We start from the raw sequence: 25649 nt of genomic DNA, 5'->3' as shown, positions 1-25649 counted from the left end.
TGATTTCTCTATGAAATCGAATCAGCGATGAAGAGATCCGTAGAGCAACGAAAGCGAACATAGCCCAGGTGATTGGCAAGTGGAAGTAGCAGAAGTCAGGGCACATAAGTCGAGGAACTGATGACCACTGGGGCGTTCAGGCTCTGGAACACGACCATAAAGTCGTCCATCAAGGTGTGCAGGTGAACTTGTTAAAGTCAACGGAAAATGCTGAATGAGGGACCTTGGAACACGAAGACGCATTTTTTAATTTATTTACAACGAGATCATCTTTGTTCATTTGTAAACACGGTGTGGATAGATCTCGAACAGCAAACACCTGTCATGGTATTTATCTTTGGGTTAGACGTATACTCGGAGCGTGTTTCGGCTAATTTAATGATGATGACAGTATAAAAGTAGTCATGGTGATAAATAAAACTAGAAAATATAAAAATGTCACTTTATTTACAATTCAATTCGTTAATTACGTTTGGAATTTTAATTGACAAGTAATTATATATATCAGTCTGTTCGTGTTGCGATGCTGTTTTGTGATTTGATCATGCCCCCCGTTATACTGATCACATGCCCCCTCTTCTACTAACTCACGCCCCCTGTTCTACTTATACGACGCATAATAGATGCTAGCTCCAAAGCTCCTGGAGCCTTACAACGGGCCGGGAAGCGCGGGTGGGAGAGGCTGTGCATGCGGCGGCACCAGCTCGTTAGTCAACTTCTTGCCCTTCCTAGACTTCTTCGGCTGCACTTTCATCTGCGAAAATTATTGGTTTTAGACATCATCAAAGACTTAATTTGGAATAAGTCCTCAGTACAAACTTAAATCAGTCTGCACTCTATTAACGCCACTTTAACAGATAAATATTTGCCCCCTTTTCCGCAAAGTTCCTACTTAAGGCAATACTACTCCTTTTCCTGCAAATTCTAATGTTAAACTAACCTCTCCTACTCCCACAAAGACTGCAATTGAAACAGCCCTCTGCTTGCAGCATCTACTGTTAAAGTAATACTTTTTCCCTTTCTATCTCACGAAATCTGCAGTTGAAGCAACGCCCCCTCGTCTACTTACAAAATCTAATCTTGACGCAGTTCTTCCTGTGTCCCAAACTATCGACAAATTCTACTTTTATAACAGTCTTGGAATGGTATATTCTAGTGGGTAGTCGATAGAATTAAGGAGTGAGGTGATGAATGAAAGGATTTGTAAAGAACAGGAGAAGCTCTCAAAACGGGGGCCAAAAAAACAGACCTACCTTCTCTTCCCCTGGAAAATCCACTGACCCAGTCCCATTTTTAGCAAAGCCTCCAGTAAAAGGAGGTTCTACCACGACTTACCTTATAGTGAACCTCACGCACGTGCCGGTACAGGCTGGAGTACCAGCCGAAGGAGGCGCTGCAGCGCTCGCACTGGTACGGCGTCTCGCTTGTGTGCATCGCGACAATGTGGTACTTCAGCTTTGCGGCGTTCTGCAACGACCACCGTACCACACATTACGATATATATATATATATAAAATTCTCGTGTCACGGTGTTCGAACTTGAGCTCCTCCGAAACGGCTTGACTGATTTTTACCAAATTTTACATGCGTATTCAGTATGTCTGAGAATCGGCTGCTATCTATTTTCCATACCCCTAAGTGACAAGGGTGGTCCACCCCTAAATTTTATTTTTAATTTTTTAGACAATTTTTTTGGTTTTTATTTTATTATGATACGGCATACAAAAATACATACAAACCTAAATTTTCACCCCTCTACGATCAATCCTTATCTTACATTTGTTAATTAAAAACTTTTATTTTTTTGCAAAACAACATTTGCGGGATCAGCTAGTATATATATATAACACTGTAATCAAAATCTACCTTGAAATTTTCCTAGGTTGGTAGTACTGTCTGTAACATTCACCAAGCATTTGTTTATCAAAAGGTTTAACTATATCAGAGTTAGTCGTTCAACCATCGTATTCCGAATTGACTTCGTGCAACTTCTGGCCATTTCAAAGACCGATGCCGGGAAGTCATTTTGACATGACTTTGTAGATAAAAACCGAATCTAATGTCATGAAGATTATACCGACTTGTTCGAAGACTGGAAGAAGCGTCGGGCGCTTTGAAGGTGATGAAATTGATTTGGAAGAATAAATAAATAAATTCACCTAACTTTTTAATTACAGTATTATATATAATATTTCCATATATACTAATCTGACGGCTTTGAAACGTGGTCGCTAAAAAATCCAGGATTTGACTACGAGATCCAATCAGGAACAACAAATCACCGCAAGGACCAAGTCCTGGAGCGGTGACCACAGACCAGCGTAATCAACGTCCACCAAAGAATCCTTGAAAGAGGTTGGATGTCGCTGATTCGAAATCTATGGGTAATCTATGTCCAGCGGTGGGCGTTTTAAATAGAGGTCAGATAAAAACAGATTTTTCGAAATTCCATCCGAAACGAGGGTACACATATATTTTCAAACTGTAGCGTTTGAGGTATATGATCGACTTTTTGAGGTATTTGACTCTGTGTTTGGCACTAATCGGTGTAACATAACTCCTGAAGATGCCCCGTAGAGGGGTGAAACACGTGTTGAGTAATTTGGCGGTGGCGGTTATGTAATTCGCATTGTTTGCCGCATACGCAATTATCAGCGGGCTGGCGGGCGGTGTACTTTGTTGCACGACTACCACTGCATGTGCGGAAGTGGCTACATATTGGTCCTTTTTTACTTAAGATGGACTTCCGCAAGGTAACGCCTGATTCCATTAAGCATATGAACGCTGTCAATAGATGTCGCTTGTATTTCCTAGATCTATCTTTTACGTTGGGTAGTCTTATATAGTCTCACATACCACAAACATATATAAACGAAGACACGACACATATAAAGATATATTATTTAAAAAAAATAGCATCCTTCATAAAAATTAAAAGTTGAGGGTAGTACAAAAACAGCAATTAATTTTATGATTTACCCTACATATTTAGTGAGACATGAAAAAATAGTCGAAATGCTATGGTTTTGCTATAAGATTCCTCGGAACACAGAACAGTTACTCACCTACCACAAACATAAATAAATAAACGAAGACACGATACAAAAAAATATATTATTAAAAAAATTAACATCATTCATAAATTAAAATTTGAGGGTAGTTCAAAAACTGCAATTAATTTTATGATTTACCCTACATATTTAGTGAGACATGAAAAAATAGTCAAAATGCTATGTTTTTGCTATAAGATTGTTCAGAACATAGACCAGTTATCAAATAGAATCTGTATGGAATAATTTTTGGACTAACCTGGTACGACTTCCCGCATACATGACAGAGATTGTCCTTCGCATCCTTGTTCCGGTGCACGTTCTGCATATGCACGTACAGCGACGTGTGGCACTTGTATGGCTGAAAGATTGGCATAGTCACTTCGAGTTACTTGCTGGACTGGAGATCCCAAGTCACCATAGTCTGACACTTGGAGAATACCCACTTTTGGGGTCTCTGTATTTTTGATGCTTGTGGGATCTAACGGAAGCATTAATACTTCTTGATGCTGTACCAATGTAAAGAACCTTCTCCAGGTCCTGATGCAGTCTTCTTCAGGCTCTACTGTTCTAGGACTACCTTCATTTTTGTGCTTGTACAAGATACCATAAGTTCTTGGGTCAAGAGTATTTATTGTACGAGATTATAACCCATTAAAACCCAAAGGTTGCTCTCAACGTACCAAGACACTTTATGGCGAAAGGTTGAATCTCCCACTGGACTTGTTGCTGACTATTATTCCACCTACGACAACCATTTTAAAGGAAGGAATTCTTCGAACTTGCATAAGATACCATGTACTTGATGGGTAAAAGTATTGTATGCAAATTTACCCCACTAAAACCCAAAGGCGATTTATGGAAAATCCTCAGAATGCCTCAGAAGGGTTGTAGGATCTCTTAAAGAAAGTCATTAGTACTGTACTCTACCAAGGCACGTCTTAGACAAGGCTTTGGACCTTTCCCAGGACTCGTCTTCTCCATTTTCATTAGTTACATCTATGAATACCTTTATTATGGAGTAAGGGAAATTCTTGTTTGTAACGTAAACGTGAATCATTATATAACACGGTATACGAGAATGACTCGTATAACGCGTTTTACTATAACACGGAACCAATATATCGTGTTATAGGAGGAAAAATTGTACATTTTTTGAAAAATTGAAAATCGTATCGGGATGCCTAGAGCTTTTTCCAGAGACATGAGAAGGTACAGTACCAAAATATACCAACGTACTCTGTAAGAAATCCCACAATCCCTATAAAGTACCTAAAACAACCTTAATAATAGTAAATGAGGATATTACGTTCTCCCCTCTCAAAGACATGATCCTGGTGCAAAGAGTTTTAGAATTTAGTAAACATGGTACTAAGATGACGTAGCTCGAAGAATTGAAGAACTGCCGTCTAAAGTGGCAGCTCGAGTGAAGACCACCAGCCGGTAGACGCGGGTAGGCTCTCCCCCCCACTAGGTGGACGTCCATCACTAACAAGAAGAAGGTACTGACTTTCTCCATATAGTTAAGTATTTAATATAATTTAGCCAGAGAAGACATCTAGAAGACTAGGCGGAATTATACAATACCTAGGTGTACTCCTCTGTCCTGATGTATATCTAATTCCAGGACCAAGCGATGGATAGCTGGTCTTCTATCTTCAACAAGCAGAGAGTGAGTATACTTCCATCAGGACCTGCATGAGATTCCACTCACCTTGTTGCAGATGTGGCAGCGAAACTTGATTTTCTTTAGGTGTTCCCAGTCGACATGATCACGCAGTCGCGTCTTGTTAACAAACTTCTTGCCACATTCGTCACACGAAAAGCTGCAACATTTTCCACAGTTGCCATTACTGATACTTTGTACAGCTTTGCAATAGACATCAAGTAAAAGAAAGAGGAGTGAGGGACACTGTGAAAATGGTCCTCAAAGACCCTCTCACCATGGCTGGTCTTCCAAGACTTCGAAGAAAAAATCTATTTATAGTTGAACTAAAAATTCACATCAGTAGTAAAGTCGAAGGCTGAAAGTCTCATGATGACCAGATATTCTGGCCAATAACCTACTAAGACCTGATTGATCTTATTCCTTACTCTTCACCAGCATAACTTCATCATCACGAATTATATCTTAATATGGTACCACGTATGACGGTATAGATTTACCATCACACGAGTTCACCATGAAATCTAGCATCTCCCGTTACTCTTAAAATCCGGTTACCCAAGGGTAAAGGAATATCCGAAGAACCATGATCACCGATGTAGCTTGAAGGATTGCTCATCTGAAGTTCTCTATGCGGCGTAGGTAGACCCTAATTGGATCGACGACCTGGTTAAAGTCACAGGAAGACACTGGAGACGAGATAATCGCAGCAAACTTTTGAGGAGACTTACACCTTGGAGTGGATGTATATCGTCTGACTTGATGATGAAGGGCGAAGCCCCACATACCTGAACTCAGTCTCGGGCACGTGGCGACGCGACACCCGCAGGTGCTGCCGGTAAGTGGCCACGGAAGCGAAGAGCTTGTCGCACGGCGAACAATGCAGCTCGCCCGAGTCGCGCGCCTGCACAACATATACACTTACCTACACCGGCGAATGATGTACACGGCAGTACCATTGTACACAGCAATACAGTTGTACACACCAGTACTATTGTGCACAGCAGTAGTTTTACATATCAGTATAGTTGTACAGTACAGTAGAGATGTACACAGCAGTACAGTTGTACATAGCAGTACTATTGTACAAGCAGTAATATTGTAAACAACAATACAGTTGTACACAGCAGTACGGTTGTACACATTAGTATAAGCGTACACAACAGTAGTTGTACAGTACAGTACAGATGTACACAGCAGTACAGTTGTACATAGCAGTGCAGCGTACACAGCAATACAGTTTTACACAGCAGTACGGTTGTACACAGTAGTATAAGTGTACACATCAGTACAGTTGTACTTGTACACACCAGTATTATTGTGCACAGCAGTAGTTTTACATATCAGTATAGTTGTACAGTACAGTAGAGATGTACACAGCAGTACAGTTGTACACAGCAGTGCAGGTGTACACAGCAATACAGTTGTACACAGCAGTACGGTTGTACACATCAGTACAGTTGTACACAGCAGTATATGTGTACACAGTAGTACAGTTGTACAGTTTAGTCAGTTGTACAGTTATCTACAGATGTACACCACAGTACACTTTAAAACAGAAACAAATTGATTACATAAATTCTAAAATTTTTGTAATGAGTGAAATTTATTCCAAAGGCCTAATATTAAAAATATAAATTACCTTATGGCTGCGCATGTGCCTGCCCAGGTTGGACTTCCACTGGTAGACTTTGCCACAGCGTGGGCATGGGTAGCGGTTCTGCCCCTTGTGCAGTACACTGTTAACAACCAAAAGACCGTTTCTATATTAACTTGATTCTACAGGGTGTTTGGTAGTGACCTTAAAAACTTTAAACAGGCTAATGTATACCTCATCTGTTTAGCTTTTTATCTATTACATATCACCCTGTATATAATGATCACTGTGAAATATGTTAAATTAATTTGTATAAAGTCTACAGACAGGAACAGATAGTAAACAATATTAATTTTAATATATTATCATTACTTTATTTATTATCTGGAACAATTTAATTTTGGATATAGAAGGTCCTTAAAGTGAACAGAATATGAAATAGTCTGGTGGTCTGGAACTATGGTTTACAGAGGTCAAAGTTCTAATAATTGCAGGAGGTCAAATTATAATTTTATTTGTGTTCATGAACAGTAATGTCTAATGATTTATTACTAAATATTTCTACTACACTTTCCTCCTTTCTCTTTTTCATTTTCACTACTCAAACTCAACTCTTCTGTCTCCCTCTTTCTCTCTCTCTTACCCTCTATCTCTCCCAGCATATCTATTACAATTTATATCTCTCTTTTTATATTTTTTATCCTTTTTCACCATACTGCCACTTTCTATCTATAACAGATTTCTTGTTATTATAAAACGCGTTATACGAGTCATTCTCGTATAGCGCGTTATATAATGATTCACGTTTAACTTTACTCGTTATGGTGTTTAAATTAAATAATAAAGAAAAACAATGTTACAAAGATGGAGTTTTCCATTCTCTAAAGGCAACCTATACAACAATGGAATGAAGACGAGTCCTGGGGGAGATCCAAATCTTACTCAGGACATGTATTGGTACTGTATCAAAAAGGACTTTATTTAAGAGATCCCACAACCCTTCTAAGGCATTCTGAGGATTGTCAAAAAATTGCCACTTTTGGGTTTATTGGGCTAAAATTGCTTACAATATAATTCTCTAACTCTTTATCTCTTTCTCTCTCTAGCACTGATGCTCTATTCTTCTCCTACTTTTCTATTTTCACACAGAATATCTCTATTCACTCACTCTTTCTCAAACACACTTTCTCTTTATATCCCTGTCACTTTATAACCGAACACCCTGTATAAATATGATCAGAATGTACCAACTTGAGGTGATAGCGGTAGGTTTTCTTGGAGCTGAAGACTTTCCCGCACTCAACGCACTGCGGGCGGTCGGGCAGCGGCTGGCGGCAGCGGGGCGCTCTCGTCTGCAACTGAACAACTCCTCACTCATCACCTCTTCCTCCTACGAACTTCTAGCATTACAACACGACTGCATTCTAAGATCACCTAATTGTTGGAAATTGATACCCACTGCAAGACATAGGTCTCCCCCAAAGATATCTATGGGGGGATATACCATCATAGCCACTCTTCGCAGGGAGGTTGACGATCGCAGTGGTCCAATCAGAATGGAACTGTTAATTGGAGCCGAAAGATTTTCGAGTGGTGACGACTAGCAGGTAGACACGGCGTGGGCATACCCCCACCAGGTAAACTGACGACTTAATTAAGACCGCTGGAAGTCATTGAACGCGGGCAGCTCAGAACTGATGATCCTGGCGATATATGGAGGAGGCCTGTACCTTGCAGTGGTTCATGTTCGGAGCATAAATAAAAACTCATGCATTAGAAGTGACAACTCTTTGAAACCCTGACAGAATATATATAAAGTTCTCCGAGAAATGTGATATCACCAATAATGTGATGGTGATAGGGACAAGGCCATCACTATCTTTCAATGATACTACTTAGAATATATTTGCGACAAAAACCTCAAGACATTAGTAAGTCAGAGGAGTACAGGATGTCCAGTGGCATATAAATGGTGACATCCCCTGACAAGGGTCATAGGATCTTATCACCACCACTATTTTAGTGAGGGCAAATGAAGGGTAGTTTAAGAAACCCTGTGACCATCTCAACTCTTAAAGATATATTTTGCGAGGATATTCCTGTCCCATGATCACCTAGAACCTGATCAGCAAGTGGCGTGAAATACTGTAGTCAGATTCAAAGGGTATACCTGACTTTGAGACTGTCTTTCATTCTTCATGAAACCCTTGATTCCTCCATTGATAAGAAGGTATTAGACTTCATCAATCCACTGTCCACCTTGAAATAGCTGAAGCTGGTGGGAGGTTAACCTACCTTTATACCACCTGATGGATATTTCATCCAAGGTGCTGCACTACCTGAGTAGGAGTCCTTATTCTGGGAAGAATATTTCGGGATATTATACAGCAACGCCCTCTAGTTCACGGACCCTTCCGCCCCGTGAACTCAGTACTGATGAAGCTGTATAAGCCTTAGGGCTAACAGCATTAACATCATCAGAGAAATTTTAAGCAAGAGAAACACCCTGTACCTGACAGCTATCACCATCCACGAGGCTCAAGGGCTAAAGACCGAAGCATTCATTCAAATAGATACCCTCAGGCTGTACAACAGTGTTCATAACCTGGTGGTAGCAATGTAAGTATAAACTCACCGGCTTTGTCTTGCTATCACCATTTTCAAAGTGAACTGGTAGAACTTCTGTGTCACTGTGTTTATCAACCGTCACCTCTACTTCCGGCAGCTTGTCCAACTTCACATCATCTTCACCGTTGACATCACAGTCTTCGACATAATTCTCCGAGTCACTAAAGTCGTTCACTTTTAACTTAGTCCGTTTCTTTTTCTTCCTTTTTACCCTTGTTTTTGTTATCTGAAAAAAAAAAAATAACTTCACATAAAGCTATGATGGTTCCAAACACACCCTGATCTAATAGCCCACGTAAGGAAAGGACCAATATTTAGCCACTTCCGCACATGCAGTTGTAGTCGTGCAACAAAGTGTACCGCCCGCCAGCCCGCTGATATATGCGCATGCGGCAAACAATGCGAATGCGAAACACACAACTGCCACCGTTAAACCACTCAACACGTGTTTCACCCCTCCACGGGGCATCTTCAGGAGTTATGTTGCACCGATTAGTGCCAAACACAGAGTTACTTTCAAAATAGCCTTACTATAATTAAAACAACTAATTCTTAAGTTTTTTATTAGGATCTATATTCTACAGACATTAGTCTTTGTTTTTAAAATCACACCAATACCACACTTCGCGTCGTGGTAACGTTCCAAAAAAAAAACAGGACGCAAATTGAAACGCCGCAAAGTGAATTAGGAATTTCTATAGCAAACCATGTAAAGATCGAAGATAGGTTCCAGGGTCACGAAAATACTACATTTTAAAAAGAAAATTGAACAAAGTAAACATTTAAAAAACAAAAATTATATAACTCTGTCAATAAATAAATTGGAAAAATTTTTACCTTTTTTATAACCAGAAACAACACGTAAAAACTTATATAAATTTAATATTCTCTTTTAAAAAAAGCACAATACACAACGTAATTGAAACTGAATTCTAAAATTAGCAAAACAAAGCGAAAAGAAAACTGTATTCAAATTGCGTTGATTTTTAGTTAGAAAGGGAATCCCCGAGTTTTGATAGCATGGCGCAATTAGAAACAAAAGTGTTGCCATCTATTAGAAAAAAAATGAAAATTTCAAAAAAAATTAAAGACTCGAACCCATAACAACGCAACCTCGCAAATCTAACGACGCACAGTGAAAATTAGTACTAATTAAGCAGCGACGCAACTTCGAAAAAAACGCAAAACGAAACGACGCAAAGGGAGGTATTGGTGTATTCCAATTTCAAAATTTTATCTAATGCATATTTTTTTTTGATACCAGATTCTCAATGCTGTTCAAGTGGCATTTGCTTCTGTAGGTTTCAGAAGTTCAAGTTGCCACATATTTTACATAATTTGGACAATGTCACATCCTTGGATTGGTTCAACACTTACTTTAGTTTGTACTATATCATAGATAACTTTGGTTTGATTTAATTTCCTATCAAATTGGTTTCTTATCATAACATACATAAGTAATTGGTTTCTTGTGTCATTCTCATCATAACATACATAAATCACCTTTCAAAGTGATGAGGAATTAAATACAAACCTTCCCGGAGTCCTGATGCTGAAGGTGCAAGTTCCTCACGAACGTTTCCGGTTCACAGTGGGTCTCCTGTTCACTCTCCACAACTTCACTCTTCAGCCTGTCCACCGGCACATCATCATCGGACTCCGCCTTCACCACTGTGTCCGGGTACATCACATTAACAACATGCTGTATCTTCAAATTTGTCTCCCTTGATATAGATTTCGATATATCATTCTGGAATTAATGTTATATCTTTTGACTGTTCTCTATACATACAGGATGATTGTATAGTGGTACCAAAATTTAAAGGTATTTTGGTGAAAATTAATTAATGATTTCCGAAATAATAAGAAACATAGTAAAAAACTACATTTAAAAATAAATACATTTAAAAAACTTTCAAGTTAAACGGTTTTTTGATACCCATATTGTGGTGGTTGTGGAAAAATATGTACCTAGTCCGTTATTATATATATATATATAAAAATATAACTGCACGCTAAAAGCTAGGGTCATTATATTTATGTACACCTATTTCTGTCGCACACGTCTTCTGTCTCACTCACACAGAGGACTCCTATTGGTTGTAAAGTAAGCATTATGATTGGCTATTTAAATAAAGTTAGTTCTTGGATCTGTTAATGTAGTTTATGGTTTTGTGTGTATACAGGAAGTGTATTTCTGGAAGCACAAATTCATTCTATTACATGTGCTAGAATTTTAATTTCAACTCCAAGAAGACTTCTCTCCTGAACTTTCATTTGTTTTCTGAACCAAGCATAACTTACTCTGTGGCAGGAAGTCAGGAGTTCTGCCATAATCATTCTGTTTCCATAAAAACAACCCCGTGCAAGATTTGTCAGTATATATAATATATAAATACTAATTATAAAAACCGGCTAGACAAACACCCAAATAACTTGGCTTCCGAATTGACTTGCATCCAGTACAGGAAACGTCTTAAACGCCATGACATCCAGAGACTAGACGCTCGATGGTGAACTAGGAGTGTCTCCCCCCCTCCCCGGGGAGACCCCTTTCAAAGCTATAACCTCTCAACAAATCCGCTTATAGTCCTGGGACTGATCGCAGATGAAATAAGGAACACAAAAAAATTATAATTTATACCTGTTGTACATGCTGCAGAAGTTCAGTATAACAGCGCTGTGCTTGCTCCTTGAAGCGCTGGAAACGCCTCATCGCAGCACGACACTCCCAGCACACCCGCACGCTAACTGACGTGTCGTACACCTGCACAAGTTCCAGCAGTCAACGCTCAGCTCATAGTAACAGAACTTTATCAAGTAAGAAAAGGACCAATATTGAGCCACTTCCGCACATGCAGTGGTAGTCGTGCAATAAAATGCACCGCCCGCCAGCCCGCTGATAAATGCGTATGCGGCAAACAATGCGAATCACACAACTGCCACCGTTAAATCTCTCAACACGTGTTTCACCCCTCCACGGGGCATCTTTAAGACTTATGTTACACCGATTAGTGCCAAACATTGAGGCAAAAAAGTCAAAGTCAAGACTCTGTGTCCTTTTCTTACTTAGGATAGACTTAGGCAAGGTAACCCCTGATTCCATTAAATATTTAGAAACTTTATTAACACATTTAAGATCAACCTTTATATATTTATTGTCTCTATTTCAGACAACTTTCGGATGGACTTTGTTAACACAGTTAAATGGAGTGGGTGACATGAGGTTTTGGAAAAAGATGTGTATTTATTCAGATATGCAAAGGCATCTCCCAAACATTGACATGATGGCTGATCTTGGACTGCCTGCATCCAGTGAATTCCATTAACCTTGACTATGTCATTGGTCCACCTAACAGGGGGCATACCCATGCTGCTTCTGCCAGATCATGTTCGCTACTCAAGAAACTTTCAACTTACTCATAAAACAGCCAGCTGTATGTAATTTACAGACATCAAAAAAGAAAATAGTTATAATAATTGGATAAAGATGACAAAAGCTAGCTATAAAGTGGTACAGCTCCTTTGTCAGCAAAAATCTTTAAAACTTTTACAACCATGTATAAAGTGATTGTATCTGAAATTTGTTACATCAATTTGTTTTTTTAATTTTAATGCCATGAGGAATGCTGACAAGCAAAAGAGGCAATGCCATAAGCTGGATGCTCTCTAATAACCTGCTCTGGCTTTAACCCGACATAGTCTTTTTAACAAACATCTATTTACAATAGGTGTTAAAGTTCTTTGTTCCGAGTGTAGCTGATAGAGGACAAAACTGCTGCTCACATAAAACTGGTGTATGAGTGTAGCTAAAGTGCTTTTATAAGATTCCCTGCAACATCAAGGGTCTGATGTGATTTCTTGAGGAGTTGGATTGGCTTGATTAAGGCCAACCCTGATGCAAAATGTGCACAGTGCTGCTTGGTTGTGGGAATCAACCTCGTTAAGACAAGACAAGATGTGACAGCCCAGTGGTAGAAGATTGAGATTTCTGATCATAAGTTTTGTATTCAAATTCCAGGATACAATTTTATATAATTCATAAGTTTTGCTATCATTATTAAGGATTGCTATTACACACAAACAAGTTTCCAAAGGATGAGTAGCAGTTACTTCTCAGTACCATAATACCACACTGCGATCACCAATCAGTGATTACAATATATACCCCATAGATATCTTAAAGGGAGGTCTATGGCTTGCAATAGGCAACTATGAACTGAAACAACTTACATTTAATTAAGTTCTTAATCATCATAGCAGCTAGAAGAGGATAAAATGAAAGCAGGTGTACTATTATCATCAAGTCAGCTTATATAAGTTCAATGCAAGGCTTGACCAGTTCTGTTCAGACTCTCTGTTTGGCAATAATTGGTGTAACATAACTCTTGAAGATACCCCAGATATGGCAGTGGCAGTTGTGTGATTTGCATTGTTTGCCGCATACACATTTATCAGCAGGCTGGTGGGCAGTGCACTTTGTTGCACGTCTACCACTGCATGTGCGGAAGTTGCTAAATATTGGTCCTTTTCTTACTTGACTAGTTCTGATGCTTGATTCTAACAACTTCTTGTAACCTTGGCTATGTTGTTGGTCCATCTAAAGGAAGGACTGCCAATAGATACAAAGGTCAAATAGTGTATGAAGGTAAGCGGTTAAAAAAATGCCATCAGCATGCTCACCTCAATCTCATTCAGGATTTGATAATACAGATTATAACAGCCAGTCTCTCCTATAAAGAATAAGTTACGTCCCACGCATAAGCATGATGTGCACAGCTCCTCCATTATATTCGCTTCGATGCTCCCGATAACTCTTGACGTCTTCTATGAGAAGTTAAATTAAGAGAACTGCTTCCGACACAGCAGTACACCGAACATTTACCGACATAACTACAGACACCTCGAATAGATGTTATAATAAATAATGACGAGCCATGAATGAATCGAAAGAGATTTTTAAATAAAACAATGAAAACAAAACACCTAAACAAACATTTTGAATTTTTTTTATTACACTTGACTGTATACAAAACGTGTATGCTTCACAAAGAAAATAACCGACAATTATCTGATATATTTAACTGAATTATCAATTGTGCGTATTTGTCACACAAATGTTTTGTTTTTAAAATTTAATTTGCATCAAAATCGAAGCGTCTCTCGTCTTTGTGACAGTCACGGATGCACTCTTCAAAAAGTAACAATTCTGACAGCCGTTAGTGATGTCCTATTTAATCGATACGAAAATTAATCGGTTGCTATGACAATTAAAAAGTATCGATTTTATTTATACACTTATTATATCGAGCAGAAAGGCGAATTTTACCATTATTTGCCAATTAACGTTATTAATAAAAGATTTTACTACAGCAAGGCTAGGTAACTTACGAAGAAATATTAAAATATCACTGGCATAAATAATTTCTTACAAAAATATCAATATTAAAAAATTTGAGAATAGAATTGTTCTTTGATAGCGTATATGGAGCTACCTTCAAAGCTTTCCGATCATCCTGTATATTCCAAGCCATAAACGATTGCCATAATTGTCCACGGGCATTTTTATTATATTATGTTGATTGCCATAATCCCAGTGACGATATTCACAAGTAACTTAGGAAATAAAATTCAATTAAAAGAGTTGTTAATCATTTTATTAACTTCAAAATAAAGGTTTTTTAATATAATTTATAAACTACTACGTAATTAGCATACATAAATTTATTATAATTAACATATTCACTTAAGAATTAGTTTTTACTTCGCTATCTTTCTCCGTTTTCTTTTTATCTTCCTTGTTCTTCTTCTGTTTCTTTTTCTTCTTTTTATTAGAATCCTTTTGCCTGTTCATATCGTTATAGTTCATCAACTTTTTATACATCTTAAGCAGTTGCTTTGCATCTTTCTTCATTTCTTTGGTTACCTTTCCTTCTGTATTTCTTTTTTCGTGATCTTTGTCCTGGACTTCTTTAATTGGGTCTACATACTTTGTAGAGCCTTCTAGAGTGTTGTATTGTTCTATAGAACCCTCTTCTAAGTTTGTTTCTGTTGTGACTTTTTCGACTTCTGGAACTGTTTCTACTGTCTCTCTTTTAGATTCTTCCAACTTTCTTTTTAGCTCCTTATTTTTCTTGCGCATTGCGTTAAGAATATTGGCCGTAGACAGTACATTTTTCACTTTCCTACTGTCTAAATATCGATCTTTCCATGTAATATTCTCTGCGTCATATACTTCTTTTTCTCGTGCTTGTGCTCGTTCATGCTCTCTTATTTCTTCTTCAGTAATCACTTCTACTCTTTCTATTTCATCAATTTTAGCTGATAGAGCTTCTATTTCTTCCGCAGTCGGTTCTTTGGATAAGACGGAGTTCCCATCTTCTTCGTTACAAGAAGAATCGTCGGAAAGTTCGAGAATTTCATACACGTCGTCATCAATACACGTTCCCTGTTGAGTATTTGATGAATTGTTAACTTCTTCTAATTTATCAGTAGTTTCTTTTGAATTTGCTTCGCTATAAAAATTCTGATCGGCAGTATTACGAAAATCCTGAACCTTTTCTATTCTCTTTTCCCTTTTAGCTTTCTTTTCTTTTTTCTTGTGTTTCTTCTTTTTGTGGCCTTTTTTGCTGATGACTTCTTCGTCGGAAATACATACGATCTCAGGTTTAACGTCAGATGCCTCCACTTCTGAACTTTCACGGTCAGATATTTCGCCCTCCGACAACTCCTTTTTCTCCGCTTTACCACTTTTTGTACTATCTTCCACAACTTTTTGTTTTTCCTGTACTTCTTTTGCTACACTTGAAGCAATTTCGTCATGTTCTTGTTCCCTGGTCTTCTCCTCTATTGAACAATTTTCATCTTTATCTTTCAAATGGTCATCATTCCTTAAAGGTATATCATCCATTTTTTTGTCAATAATTTCATTATCACCACGACTTTCACCTGATTTGTCTTCTGTCGTTTCGGTTTTATTGTCATCATCTTTTTCGTCAATGACATTATCACATACTTTATTAGGTTCTTTCAAACTATCTTCGCTTTGTTTAGAGTTTTCTTCGGTTACTTGTATTTCATTTCTATCACAATTTTCATCAATGGTCGGATGTTCAGATGTGACTTCTATATTGGGCAATTCTTTTGAATCATTTGAGTCAATATCTTTAGATTTATTCTCGACATTATTTTCTTTTTCATCATTACTGCTAGCAGAACTGCTTTCGGAATCTTCTGTGCTGGAACTCGATACTATGTCGTAATTTTTCCTATCTAAGCTTTCCAAGAGATCCATTTTCTCAGAGTCTGATAGTTCCAACGTTATCTCATCATGGTCACTACCTTCTTTCGTTTTGTTCTTCTCTTTTTTCTTAGGTTTCTTCTTTTGTTTCTCCTTCTCGGCTAGTTGTGACTTTTTAATAGTTTTTTCTTTGTCCGTATGCTGATTTTTGTTCGTTTTATCGACTGGTTCGGTAACAGAACGACTACCATCTGGTTTTTCGTTTGCATTTGCTTCCTTATTAGATTCAGTTGCGTTAGTTTTATCTGCATTAAAAATATTGGTCGTCTGAGACTTGTTCCTGTTCAGTTTGATTTTCCGCGAAGGTTTCGTTACTGGAACCGTTATTATCAGATCTTTGATTCTTTTCGTAACAGTTTGGGCTGATTTGTTAGAGTCCTCCGTTGAGTTTTTAGATGTTTGCGCTGAAAGAAAGATATCATGATTAGTTCCTAAACATATTGCAAATATATTACTACGACCAGTAAGACCAAGTTTTATTAGTCTCGTAATGTTCCCACAGCTGGAATACAACACTCATCGCAGATCATCACCATTATAATCTCAGCCGTAAGTCCAATCCAATAGGATCTGTGGGCACCTGCATCTAGTGTCTTCCGAAAACAGGACGGTAGTGAGTGGATGTCATACCTGCTGATCGGTGATCTCTACTCCTTAACCTTAACGTGAACTTAACTAGATCATAAATATCACCATCACCTCCCTCAAGATATTTACATTGACTCTTCATCTTGAGACGCTCCCACATTCAGAGACATCCCACGACTGTACTTCGTCGGTATACCCAGAGGGGGTTTTACTCCACCAGAGAACCTATCAAATATTTTTGTTCAAAAGTTTATCTCTCATTGTTTGAAACAGGCTGTACTCCACATATATAATCACAGGCAGTTCCAAGGCTATATAAGTAGGATTACTAAAATACCTTTCTGCAAGTCCTCGATTTTGGGTTTTTCATCATCGCTGCTGATCTCAACAACTTCAGCAGGTTCTTCTTTGATCTCCACTTCATCATCAGATACATGGTCTCCGGTTGTCATTGCTGTTACTTCTGTTGGATATTTTACTGACATATATGTCAAGGTACATGCTTTGAAAGAATGTATGGATCAATTACTTTTAATTTATACATGATATAAGATGATGATTTTGATTAATAATAATTTACATATATGAAACATAACCAGCAACATTACAACTGAACTAAAAACAACGTCTGTTGAAAGCAATTATTATTTTTTTTTATTCTAAGAAATCATGTTACCTTAGTTTTAATGTTTAACTAATAATTGAATGTACAAAAGAACCTATTTTTGTAAGCAGATTTTCTATAAAAAGCAAATATTTAAAATTTGAAATCTCTTCTGAATTCTATACCATCAATATGTGATCCACTACAAATATAATTGGGTGATAGACAAAGCTGATGATCAACATTACAGTGAACATCCACTAAAGATTTCAAATAGGACTTCACCAACCTTACTGACCTGGTCATTGGCATCTAAGCTAAAATTTATCCTGTATTATTTAAACATACCAGTTGCTTGTTCCTGTTGCAACTGGGCCCGAATAGCCCTGGCCCGGGCCTGCAGTTCCAAGAGCTCCAAAACAGTGAGACCAGCTCGAGATGCCTTCGACCTGTCCTCATTAGCTTCAGAGGCATCAGAGGAAGATCTTCGTTTGTGTTTGGACTTTGACTTCGAAGTATGGCGGTGATGTTTATGCTGGAAATTCAAACATCATAACTGCATGTAATTATTGCTGCTGAACTGACATTGGTGCAAAACATCTTATATAGGATGATAATTTATTGGTGTAAAAGTGTTAAAGGGGTGCATATATAATTCTTAGGTTTCAGAAATAACAAATAATGTAATGATAATGTTACAAAGCACGAGTTACAGAACCCTCTAAACAATAAACACGGAATCCTAGGATCAAGAACACGTGTGACCTTGAAGTTATTTATAAATTTTATTTGTATGGTAATTCTAACCGAGTACTATCTCGAACTTACTAGAACCTTCTCCGTAGTATAAATATATGTACTCCCCATGTCGACAGTTCAGTGTTGTTTTTCGAGTTATAAGATTGAGTGATACAAAGTGACTATTCGGTAAGTTATTTGGACAGTGATTTCTTGAGCAATTTGGAATAGTTTGGACTAAGCAAATGTATACTTTGTGTTAAAGTAGGGTGACCATCTGATTTGTGAATAAAGGACTCCTTGTGAACTGGTGATGTTTTATTCCAAGCCAGAACTCAGTATGTAACAATAGTATAGTAAGAAAAAGCGTTTTCATAATTATTACATATGAAAATTTATAATTTATTCACTATCTAGACAAGTTTCATTAATTTAAGACTTCTTATTAAAGACAAAGTTCCATAAAAATCTATTTCTATTGTTAAACTTATTTAAGAGCCGATTTGGGGACTCTGTGAGCCTGAACTATTGTTCTGTTGAGCAGCGATACTCCTGAAGCCTAACCCAGAACAGATGCTATTACCATCCATAGTCCCTCATGTTGTTGGGATGTTCTTCTTGTAAAGCACATCAGATGTTTACAAAGTCTTGCAGACACCTCCTCAAAGGGAAGTCTAAGAAATAGATATCATCTCTTGCTTGGCTTGCATATTATTCTGCAATAAGCCGTTTGCTGTCTAACTATCTGTCCTTGGAGACTTTGTACTACAAGATTTTATTGGCCTGTCACTGTAGATCATGGGTGCACAGACTTATTTAGACTAGGGGCCACTCAGGCAAATCAAGAACTGATGGCGGGCCGGCCACCAGAACTATAGGTAAATAAATTTTTTTGGTTTTATTCTGGAACAGAATTCAATATTTTTGAATGTACGAGAGTATTATTTTTGCTGTCGGCGGGCCACCAGTATTCGACCAGCGGGCCGCGGCCTATGCATCCATGCTGTAAATAAATTTTAACACTAAAACAGCCTTACTTTAAAAAAAACTGACATTTTTATTTGAACCATCAATCTTTTAAAATCACTTGACACAGATATTATTAATTTATTAGCTGTGGTTATATCCTACTTGCTCAATGATAACTTTTTGACATTGATTTATGGAACATATACTTGTGTAGAAGTAAAGAGGATTCAACAATAATTCTTCTTAAAATAAGAAAAGGACCAATATTTAGCCACTTCTGCACATGCAGTGGTAGTCATGCAACAAAATACACTGCCCGCCGGCCCGCTGATAAATGCTCATGTGGCAAGCAATGTGAATTACAACTGCCATCATTAAACCACTCAACACGTGTTTCACGCCTCCACGCGGCATCTTCAGGAGTTATGTTACACCGATTAGTGCCAAACACTTCTTCTTAAAAATTAAATTAATTTTACCTTTTTCTTCTTGCTGCTATCTTCACTTAAAATTTCTTCATCAGATGAAATGCTGTCCAGAGAGATTGTCTCAAGTTTCTCAGGGGATGAGGTGCTCGAAGTCTCTGTATCAGATGGAGGCTCTGCCCCATCCAATATGGCACAAAGGCGCTTTGAGCTTATACCTAGAAGCTGTTGAAAATTTTATTTATAAATTATAATTTCATTCTTTTAGATAACTTAGTTCCCAAAATAGTCTAAGTAGACCATCTGTGGTCTATGGAAAGCTCTACAAGAAAGTTCGTACGTAAGAGTCCATATAAAGTTATGTGCTTTTGAGAGTGAATAACTAAAATATTAGCTTGACTACAACAGTGCATAAAAACTAAAACAAACTTAACACACACAAAAATATTAAATAATTAATAAATCATCATCATAATTTAAGGAATAGGATGTTCACAGCTGGACATAAGATTTCCCTGTAGAATTCCAATGACACCACTTAGAAATCACATGTCTGCAGCATCTTCCCTTAGTCATATCAAGGTTGTCTGTCCACCTTTTGGCTGGACATCCTGCAATGAGTTTTTCGGACCGTGGTCTCCACTCTAGTAACTTAAGGTCCCAGTAACCTTTATTTTGTGCACTCTGTGACCTGCCGGCTGCCACTTTTACAATCTCATTCCCTGAGCTATATCAGTTTAGTTTGTCCATGGAAATCAAAGTTCATCACTTAATTATAACATGTATCTCCATGTATGCATAATAAGAAATAAATACTTTAAAACACTACCAATCAGAATGACTTTTAGGAATTAATACAGATGAATAGTGTATAAAAAGTGTAAATGCTTTTACCTCTTCTGTGCACAGCTCTTGTAAATCACTTAAAGAAATATGCTGCACGCAATTTGGCGCCATAGCTTTTAAATCCCTCGCTTTTAGCACCGAAAACACTTGGTGCATGAGTTCCACTCTATCGTGAATGTAATACGTCAGATCATGTTCCTGAGACGCGGTAACGGATGAGGAAGCTTCAGGACGTTCCTGTTTCACACGATGTTTCTTTGCGCGTCTCATTTTGTTCACTTTCACAAATAATATTTAGGTAAATATTTCACGCAAATTTACAAGCAAGGAGTTAAAGGAACAATTTGGAAATCCATAGGTTTTAAGTAAAAGTAAAGACTCAGTGTACATTTTTATTTGGTAGCATAATACACAGATATATGACAACGGATAGACGTTTTGGATTGCGTCAAAAAATTAAAAACACGAAGAAATAATTTAACTTTATTATTATTTTCTTATTTTCACTGAACATTTTTTATTATAAAAGCATTGATAAATTGGATTGAAATTAAAGACAACTTGTGTAAATTAAATGTTATTGTGAGAAAAATAATTAAAAAAATTCTCAAACATATTTAAGTTTCTGATCAGTTGTTTAACTCAACATGTGTTTGTAAACACCTGACCAAATCTCAACTAATAATTATTATTAACTTTATTAAGTTGTGTTTTGACAAACTTATATTTGGTAGTTTATAAATATTAGGAATAGGCTTATTTTTGTAAAATGGTGAAATATTAAAATTATTGACAATTTACAATTGAAAATGTTGGTGGAAAAATTGTACGAAAGTGATGATTACATTGTTGTAAATAAACCTTACGATATGTATATTAATTCAGACGACGAAAATGAAAAGGTAATTATTTTCATATAAATTTATATGCCAGTCTAAATTTAAGGTTATGTTTACTAATCTTCATACTTTTTTTTAACTAGCCTCTAGTCTTTTGACCAGTAAAAGTTTGTGACTGCAATTAATTTATTAATAATCGTTTACTTCTGATTTTCATTCGTGATATTCTAATATTAGTTGAAACTTATGAATAATGTTAGTACAAAAAAAATAATTATAATATATAAATGACATTAGTATCGAATTAGATTCGAGTGAAATGAACAGCTGCCGAACTAATTCGAGTAATGAAATATTTTTAGCTATATTTAAATAGACAATAAATACAGAATTGACCATAACTCCTTATACTTTTAAACTAACCTTTATACATGATGATAATACAAATGTAACAGCTTTATATTATATAGTTCATTTGTCAGCAAAAAGGTTTTACACTTATTTCAAATTATCTCGAACAACGTGATCACTCTGGAATATGTTACATTTTTTTTTCTATTAAAATGCGACAGGCGATTAACTTCTGGTAGCACAAACTCTGTGATGACAAATAGTAAACAAAAATTAATTTTTAAGAAATAGTAAAACGAATTTAATAACCGCATTTTCTTACTATATTGTCGTTACGTTATTTAAGTGTACCATAAATTATTTCACAGAAAATGAGCTACATATTCTAGCCTTTAAAACTTTTATATCTATAAGAAATCACCATGTATAATCTGTAATACTCTCTTTAATATCTGTATCACTAGATATGTCCTCATTTATTTAGAACACCGTTGCCTGGCACATCGCAAGCCATGACTGTCACCTGGCGAAATCCAATCGTCCCCTCCACTTCGTCCAGCGGCTGGACTACTCCACCAGTGGAGTCCTCTGCATTGCTTTGAATAAAAAAGCCGCCGCCGGCGCTGGGAAGCTGTTTGAGAAAAGACTAACGAAAAAATACTATCTTGCCATTGTGAGAGGACATCTTGGTGTGGAGATGTGTGATATAAGATACTCTGTTGGTAAGTGAATCGAGGTCAACGAATCTTGAAGAATGGCTCGTCTGAATTGGCAGCGGGAGGTCGCTCTTGCAGCTGTTAGCTGTTGGAGCCAAAAGATTTTTGGGTGGTCGAGCCAGTAGACGCGGCATGGGTCTCCCACTATGTGGACCGAGATCGTGGGAAGTTACTGGATCTGGGCAGAGAAAGATCAGTAGCCGTGGCGATCTTTTGGTGATGGTGATGAAGTTTTTGATGGTGATATAACTTTTAGACGCGATCGATGAATGATTTAGCGCGTAAGATTCTAATCTTGTGTAAAAATAGTCGGTTTAAATACTATATACATATGTAAACTTGCCGAACTGTGCGATAAGGACAAACTCTTTTAAATGCCTCTCTGCCTGATGTGCCAAATCTAATGCCGGGTACTATCGGTGATTTGGTTTCGATTTCCCTACTAACCATAATTTGTTTCGTTTAGAAGATTTGTCATCCAGGTGCAGACCAGACTTCTCCAGACACCAGTCACAAGATGATTGCTCTAACGCCTGGAGCAAGGTGTGGTGCTCCGCGAACGGCATCTACTCGCTTACTAGTCCTGGAGTTAGGTTACTATGATGGAGATCCAGTCACCGTAGTGCTATTGAAGCCAACTACAGGTCAGTTTTATAAAATTAGGGAATCTTTAGATCCAAAATGGTAATAGAAGGGGCACATTTTGTGAAGCCGTTGGGGCCGAGGTCTGAAGGTTCCAGAGTGGCGGCCGGTAGATGTGGCATACGTAGACCCTCGACTAGGCAGACCGAAGACAGTCAAGGTCAGGGGAAGTCAATGGATATGGGCAACGCAAGACTGATCATCGTGGCGGTCTTTAGGAAAACCATATACATTGCAGTTGGCATCATCATCAGATATAGTGGTGATGAAATAAATTGTATTAGTTAAGCTATAAAATTAAATGAATGTAGATGTTTGGTTGCATTTATGACTCAGGACGTCGCCACCAGCTAAGAGTTCACTGCGCTATCATCGGGCACACCATTCTAGGTGACTACACGTACAGCGACCGCCAGGATACGTCTCCTCACAGGATGTTCCTACACGCCACCAGGTAATTTCTCTGGTACCTTCACTGTTAAGTATTTAGTCAAACAGCTGCCTCCATCGACATCACTTCTTTGCTTACTTAGTAAGTTGCTACTACACTAGATGGTCCCCAAGAACATCGTAGCCGGCTCTGGATAAAACATGATCATATACAACGTAATGTATATGTTTAATTTCTTCACTATATATCTAATAGATTCAGGCGTTACTTTGCGGAAGTCCATTTTAAGAAAATGACTAATATATAGCTACTTCCGCTATGTAGCAGTAATCGTGCAATGAAGTGCACCGTCCGCTAGCCCGCTGATAAATGCGCGTGCGGCAAACAATGCTAATTACATAACTACCACCGTTAATTTACCTCAACACGTGTTTCACCCCACCACGGGGCATCCTCAGGAGTAATGTTACACCGATTAGTGCCGAACACCGAGTCTCGCATTGTTTGCCGCATGCGCATTAATAACGACTACTGCTACATAGCGGAAGTAGCTATATATTAGTCATTTTCTTACTTAATTTCTCAACGACAGAAAATATTTAAATATCTTATCTCATTCGATTCAGATATACAAGAGCATATAAGTAACGTAACTCTGTTGTTTGTTACTAGATTATTTCCCGACTTACAAACTGCAGATTCCGCGAGTTCCAGTTGGCAGGGTACATAGGGCTCTGAGCATTAGCAATGGCGAGGGACACTGGAGAGGCTCTCCTGGAACTCTTAGAAAGCTTCAGAGGACACTCCTTGGAGAGACTAAGCGGAAGAAGCTGTGGCGACATAATGGCCACTATAAAATACATAACTCCCATATAGTCATTCTGACATTTCTTCTATCTGTCTGTTAATGAATAGGTCATTACATTACATATACATTATTGACATTACACAGACTTTTCCTCTGCCAGGACGACGTACGTTCGTGACTGTATTATTAAAACATTGGATATATATAAACATTGGAGTCAGAAGAACGGGAGATTTCATTCCGTATCAGCTCCCGAAAGACCATAGCTTGGGTTGTCACTCATCGATAATACCGGTTGAGCATTCAGACCCAAGGGCGCCCGAGAGGTCTGAACCTTGATTTGGATGGTTGCAGTAACCTGGCTAAAACCACTATCACGGAAAACATTAGTACTAGCAGACATAGAATCTAGAACTAAAATGATCGAAGGTTGGCGACCTCTGATACACGAGCCGAGGACTTCGGCTTGGGTTGTCACTTGTCAATAGCACCCGTTTAGTATGCCAACACAAAGGTCAGTCATAATCGAACTGTGTCCTAATTTGTAACCCTCATTCGCCAAAACAAAGTGTGAGGCAAGCGACGTCTAACGCCATCTATCGACACCGTTTAGATTATACTTTTTAATTGAGAGTTACTTTATTTTGCGTCTTTACTTGGGCTTTGTAAGGATTAATTGTAAACTTGTAACCTACAGGCTCGTTCTACCGCTGAGAGAGAATCCTCTGGACATTCAGACAGCGGTGCCGTTCTTCTCAGACGAAAAATTCACGTCCAAATGGATATCACAAGACTTGAAACACAAATACCAGGACAAAGAAGACTTTCGTGCAGTTTGTGATGTGATAGACAGTGACTGTGATATGGGTGATCAGTACAAATTGTTTGAATGAATGTTTTTGGCCATAAGAAATACGTATGACACGCATTTTAAACTGAGTTTAAGGTGACGGTGCGAAGGCCTTAGTTTCTTTTTGATAACTAAACAAGAGGCGGCATAAAAGCTACAATATGACAGTCTTTGGAACTCAAGCTAAAACTAGTGCTAGCTGACTGGAAAACTACTGCTGTCGCAAGATCTACAAAGAAAAGCGGAACATCTTCATCATCAGGTCCACTTAATGACGCCCCCTGGAAGGTATAGGCCCCTCTCAAAGATCGCCACCATGACCAGCCTTATACTGCCTTTAATCAATGACATCCTTGATTATGTCGTTGGTTCATTTGGTGGAGAAAAAATTAAATAGAGAAAAGTGAACAGCTTATTAAAATTGCAGAACAAATTGTTTATGTGCTCCTTCAGTTATTCACCTCTCTTCTCAATCATTTTCGGTACTAAATCGTTTTCAATCTTATCAATTGTACTGAAAACAATCAAGCTTGTTTTAAATTTATCTGTGTTAATTTTTAATAGTAATTAAAAATGTTTTGAATTAAAATCTTTTGTTATTATTTCGTATTTCGGTTTCTGTTATTACTTTCTTTTATTAT

General features: G+C 37.7%; 3 protein-coding genes across 3 annotated transcripts; 1 reads left to right on the top strand and 2 right to left on the bottom strand.

Annotated features, from left to right (window-relative positions):
- Nucleotides 1-428: 428 nt before the first annotated feature.
- Nucleotides 429-14113, bottom strand: LOC137927383 (uncharacterized). Its single transcript, XM_068771181.1, has 11 exons — nucleotides 13625-14113; nucleotides 11586-11708; nucleotides 10476-10691; nucleotides 8949-9167; nucleotides 7565-7671; nucleotides 6359-6455; nucleotides 5505-5620; nucleotides 4765-4876; nucleotides 3310-3411; nucleotides 1336-1467; nucleotides 429-754 (listed from the first exon to the last, which is right to left on the bottom strand). The coding sequence occupies exons 1-11, from the start codon at nucleotides 13727-13729 to the stop codon at nucleotides 650-652; spliced, it is 1434 nt and encodes a 477-aa protein (XP_068627282.1). The 5' UTR covers nucleotides 13730-14113; the 3' UTR covers nucleotides 429-649.
- Nucleotides 14114-14659: 546 nt separating this feature from the next.
- LOC137927335 (glutamic acid-rich protein-like) lies at nucleotides 14660-20745 on the bottom strand. The gene is made up of 5 exons (XM_068771126.1): nucleotides 20460-20745; nucleotides 19620-19790; nucleotides 17782-17968; nucleotides 17167-17292; nucleotides 14660-16645 (listed from the first exon to the last, which is right to left on the bottom strand). The coding sequence occupies exons 1-5, from the start codon at nucleotides 20679-20681 to the stop codon at nucleotides 14688-14690; spliced, it is 2664 nt and encodes an 887-aa protein (XP_068627227.1). The 5' UTR covers nucleotides 20682-20745; the 3' UTR covers nucleotides 14660-14687.
- A 475-nt stretch (nucleotides 20746-21220) lies between these two features.
- LOC137927424 (RNA pseudouridylate synthase domain-containing protein 1-like) lies at nucleotides 21221-25527 on the top strand. The gene is made up of 5 exons (XM_068771229.1): nucleotides 21221-21313; nucleotides 22086-22323; nucleotides 22800-22961; nucleotides 23296-23413; nucleotides 24856-25527. The coding sequence occupies exons 1-5, from the start codon at nucleotides 21221-21223 to the stop codon at nucleotides 25049-25051; spliced, it is 807 nt and encodes a 268-aa protein (XP_068627330.1). The 3' UTR covers nucleotides 25052-25527.
- Nucleotides 25528-25649: the final 122 nt, after the last annotated feature.

This window comes from Battus philenor, unplaced genomic scaffold (assembly GCF_028537555.1).
Source record: "Battus philenor isolate CCGP_79_NKW_IND1 unplaced genomic scaffold, ilBatPhil1.0.hap1 SCAF_30, whole genome shotgun sequence".
In the NCBI taxonomy this organism is placed as follows: domain Eukaryota; kingdom Metazoa; phylum Arthropoda; class Insecta; order Lepidoptera; family Papilionidae; genus Battus; species Battus philenor.
Note: the sequence above shows the minus strand (reverse complement) of the source record. Positions and strands in the feature narration are given on the sequence as shown.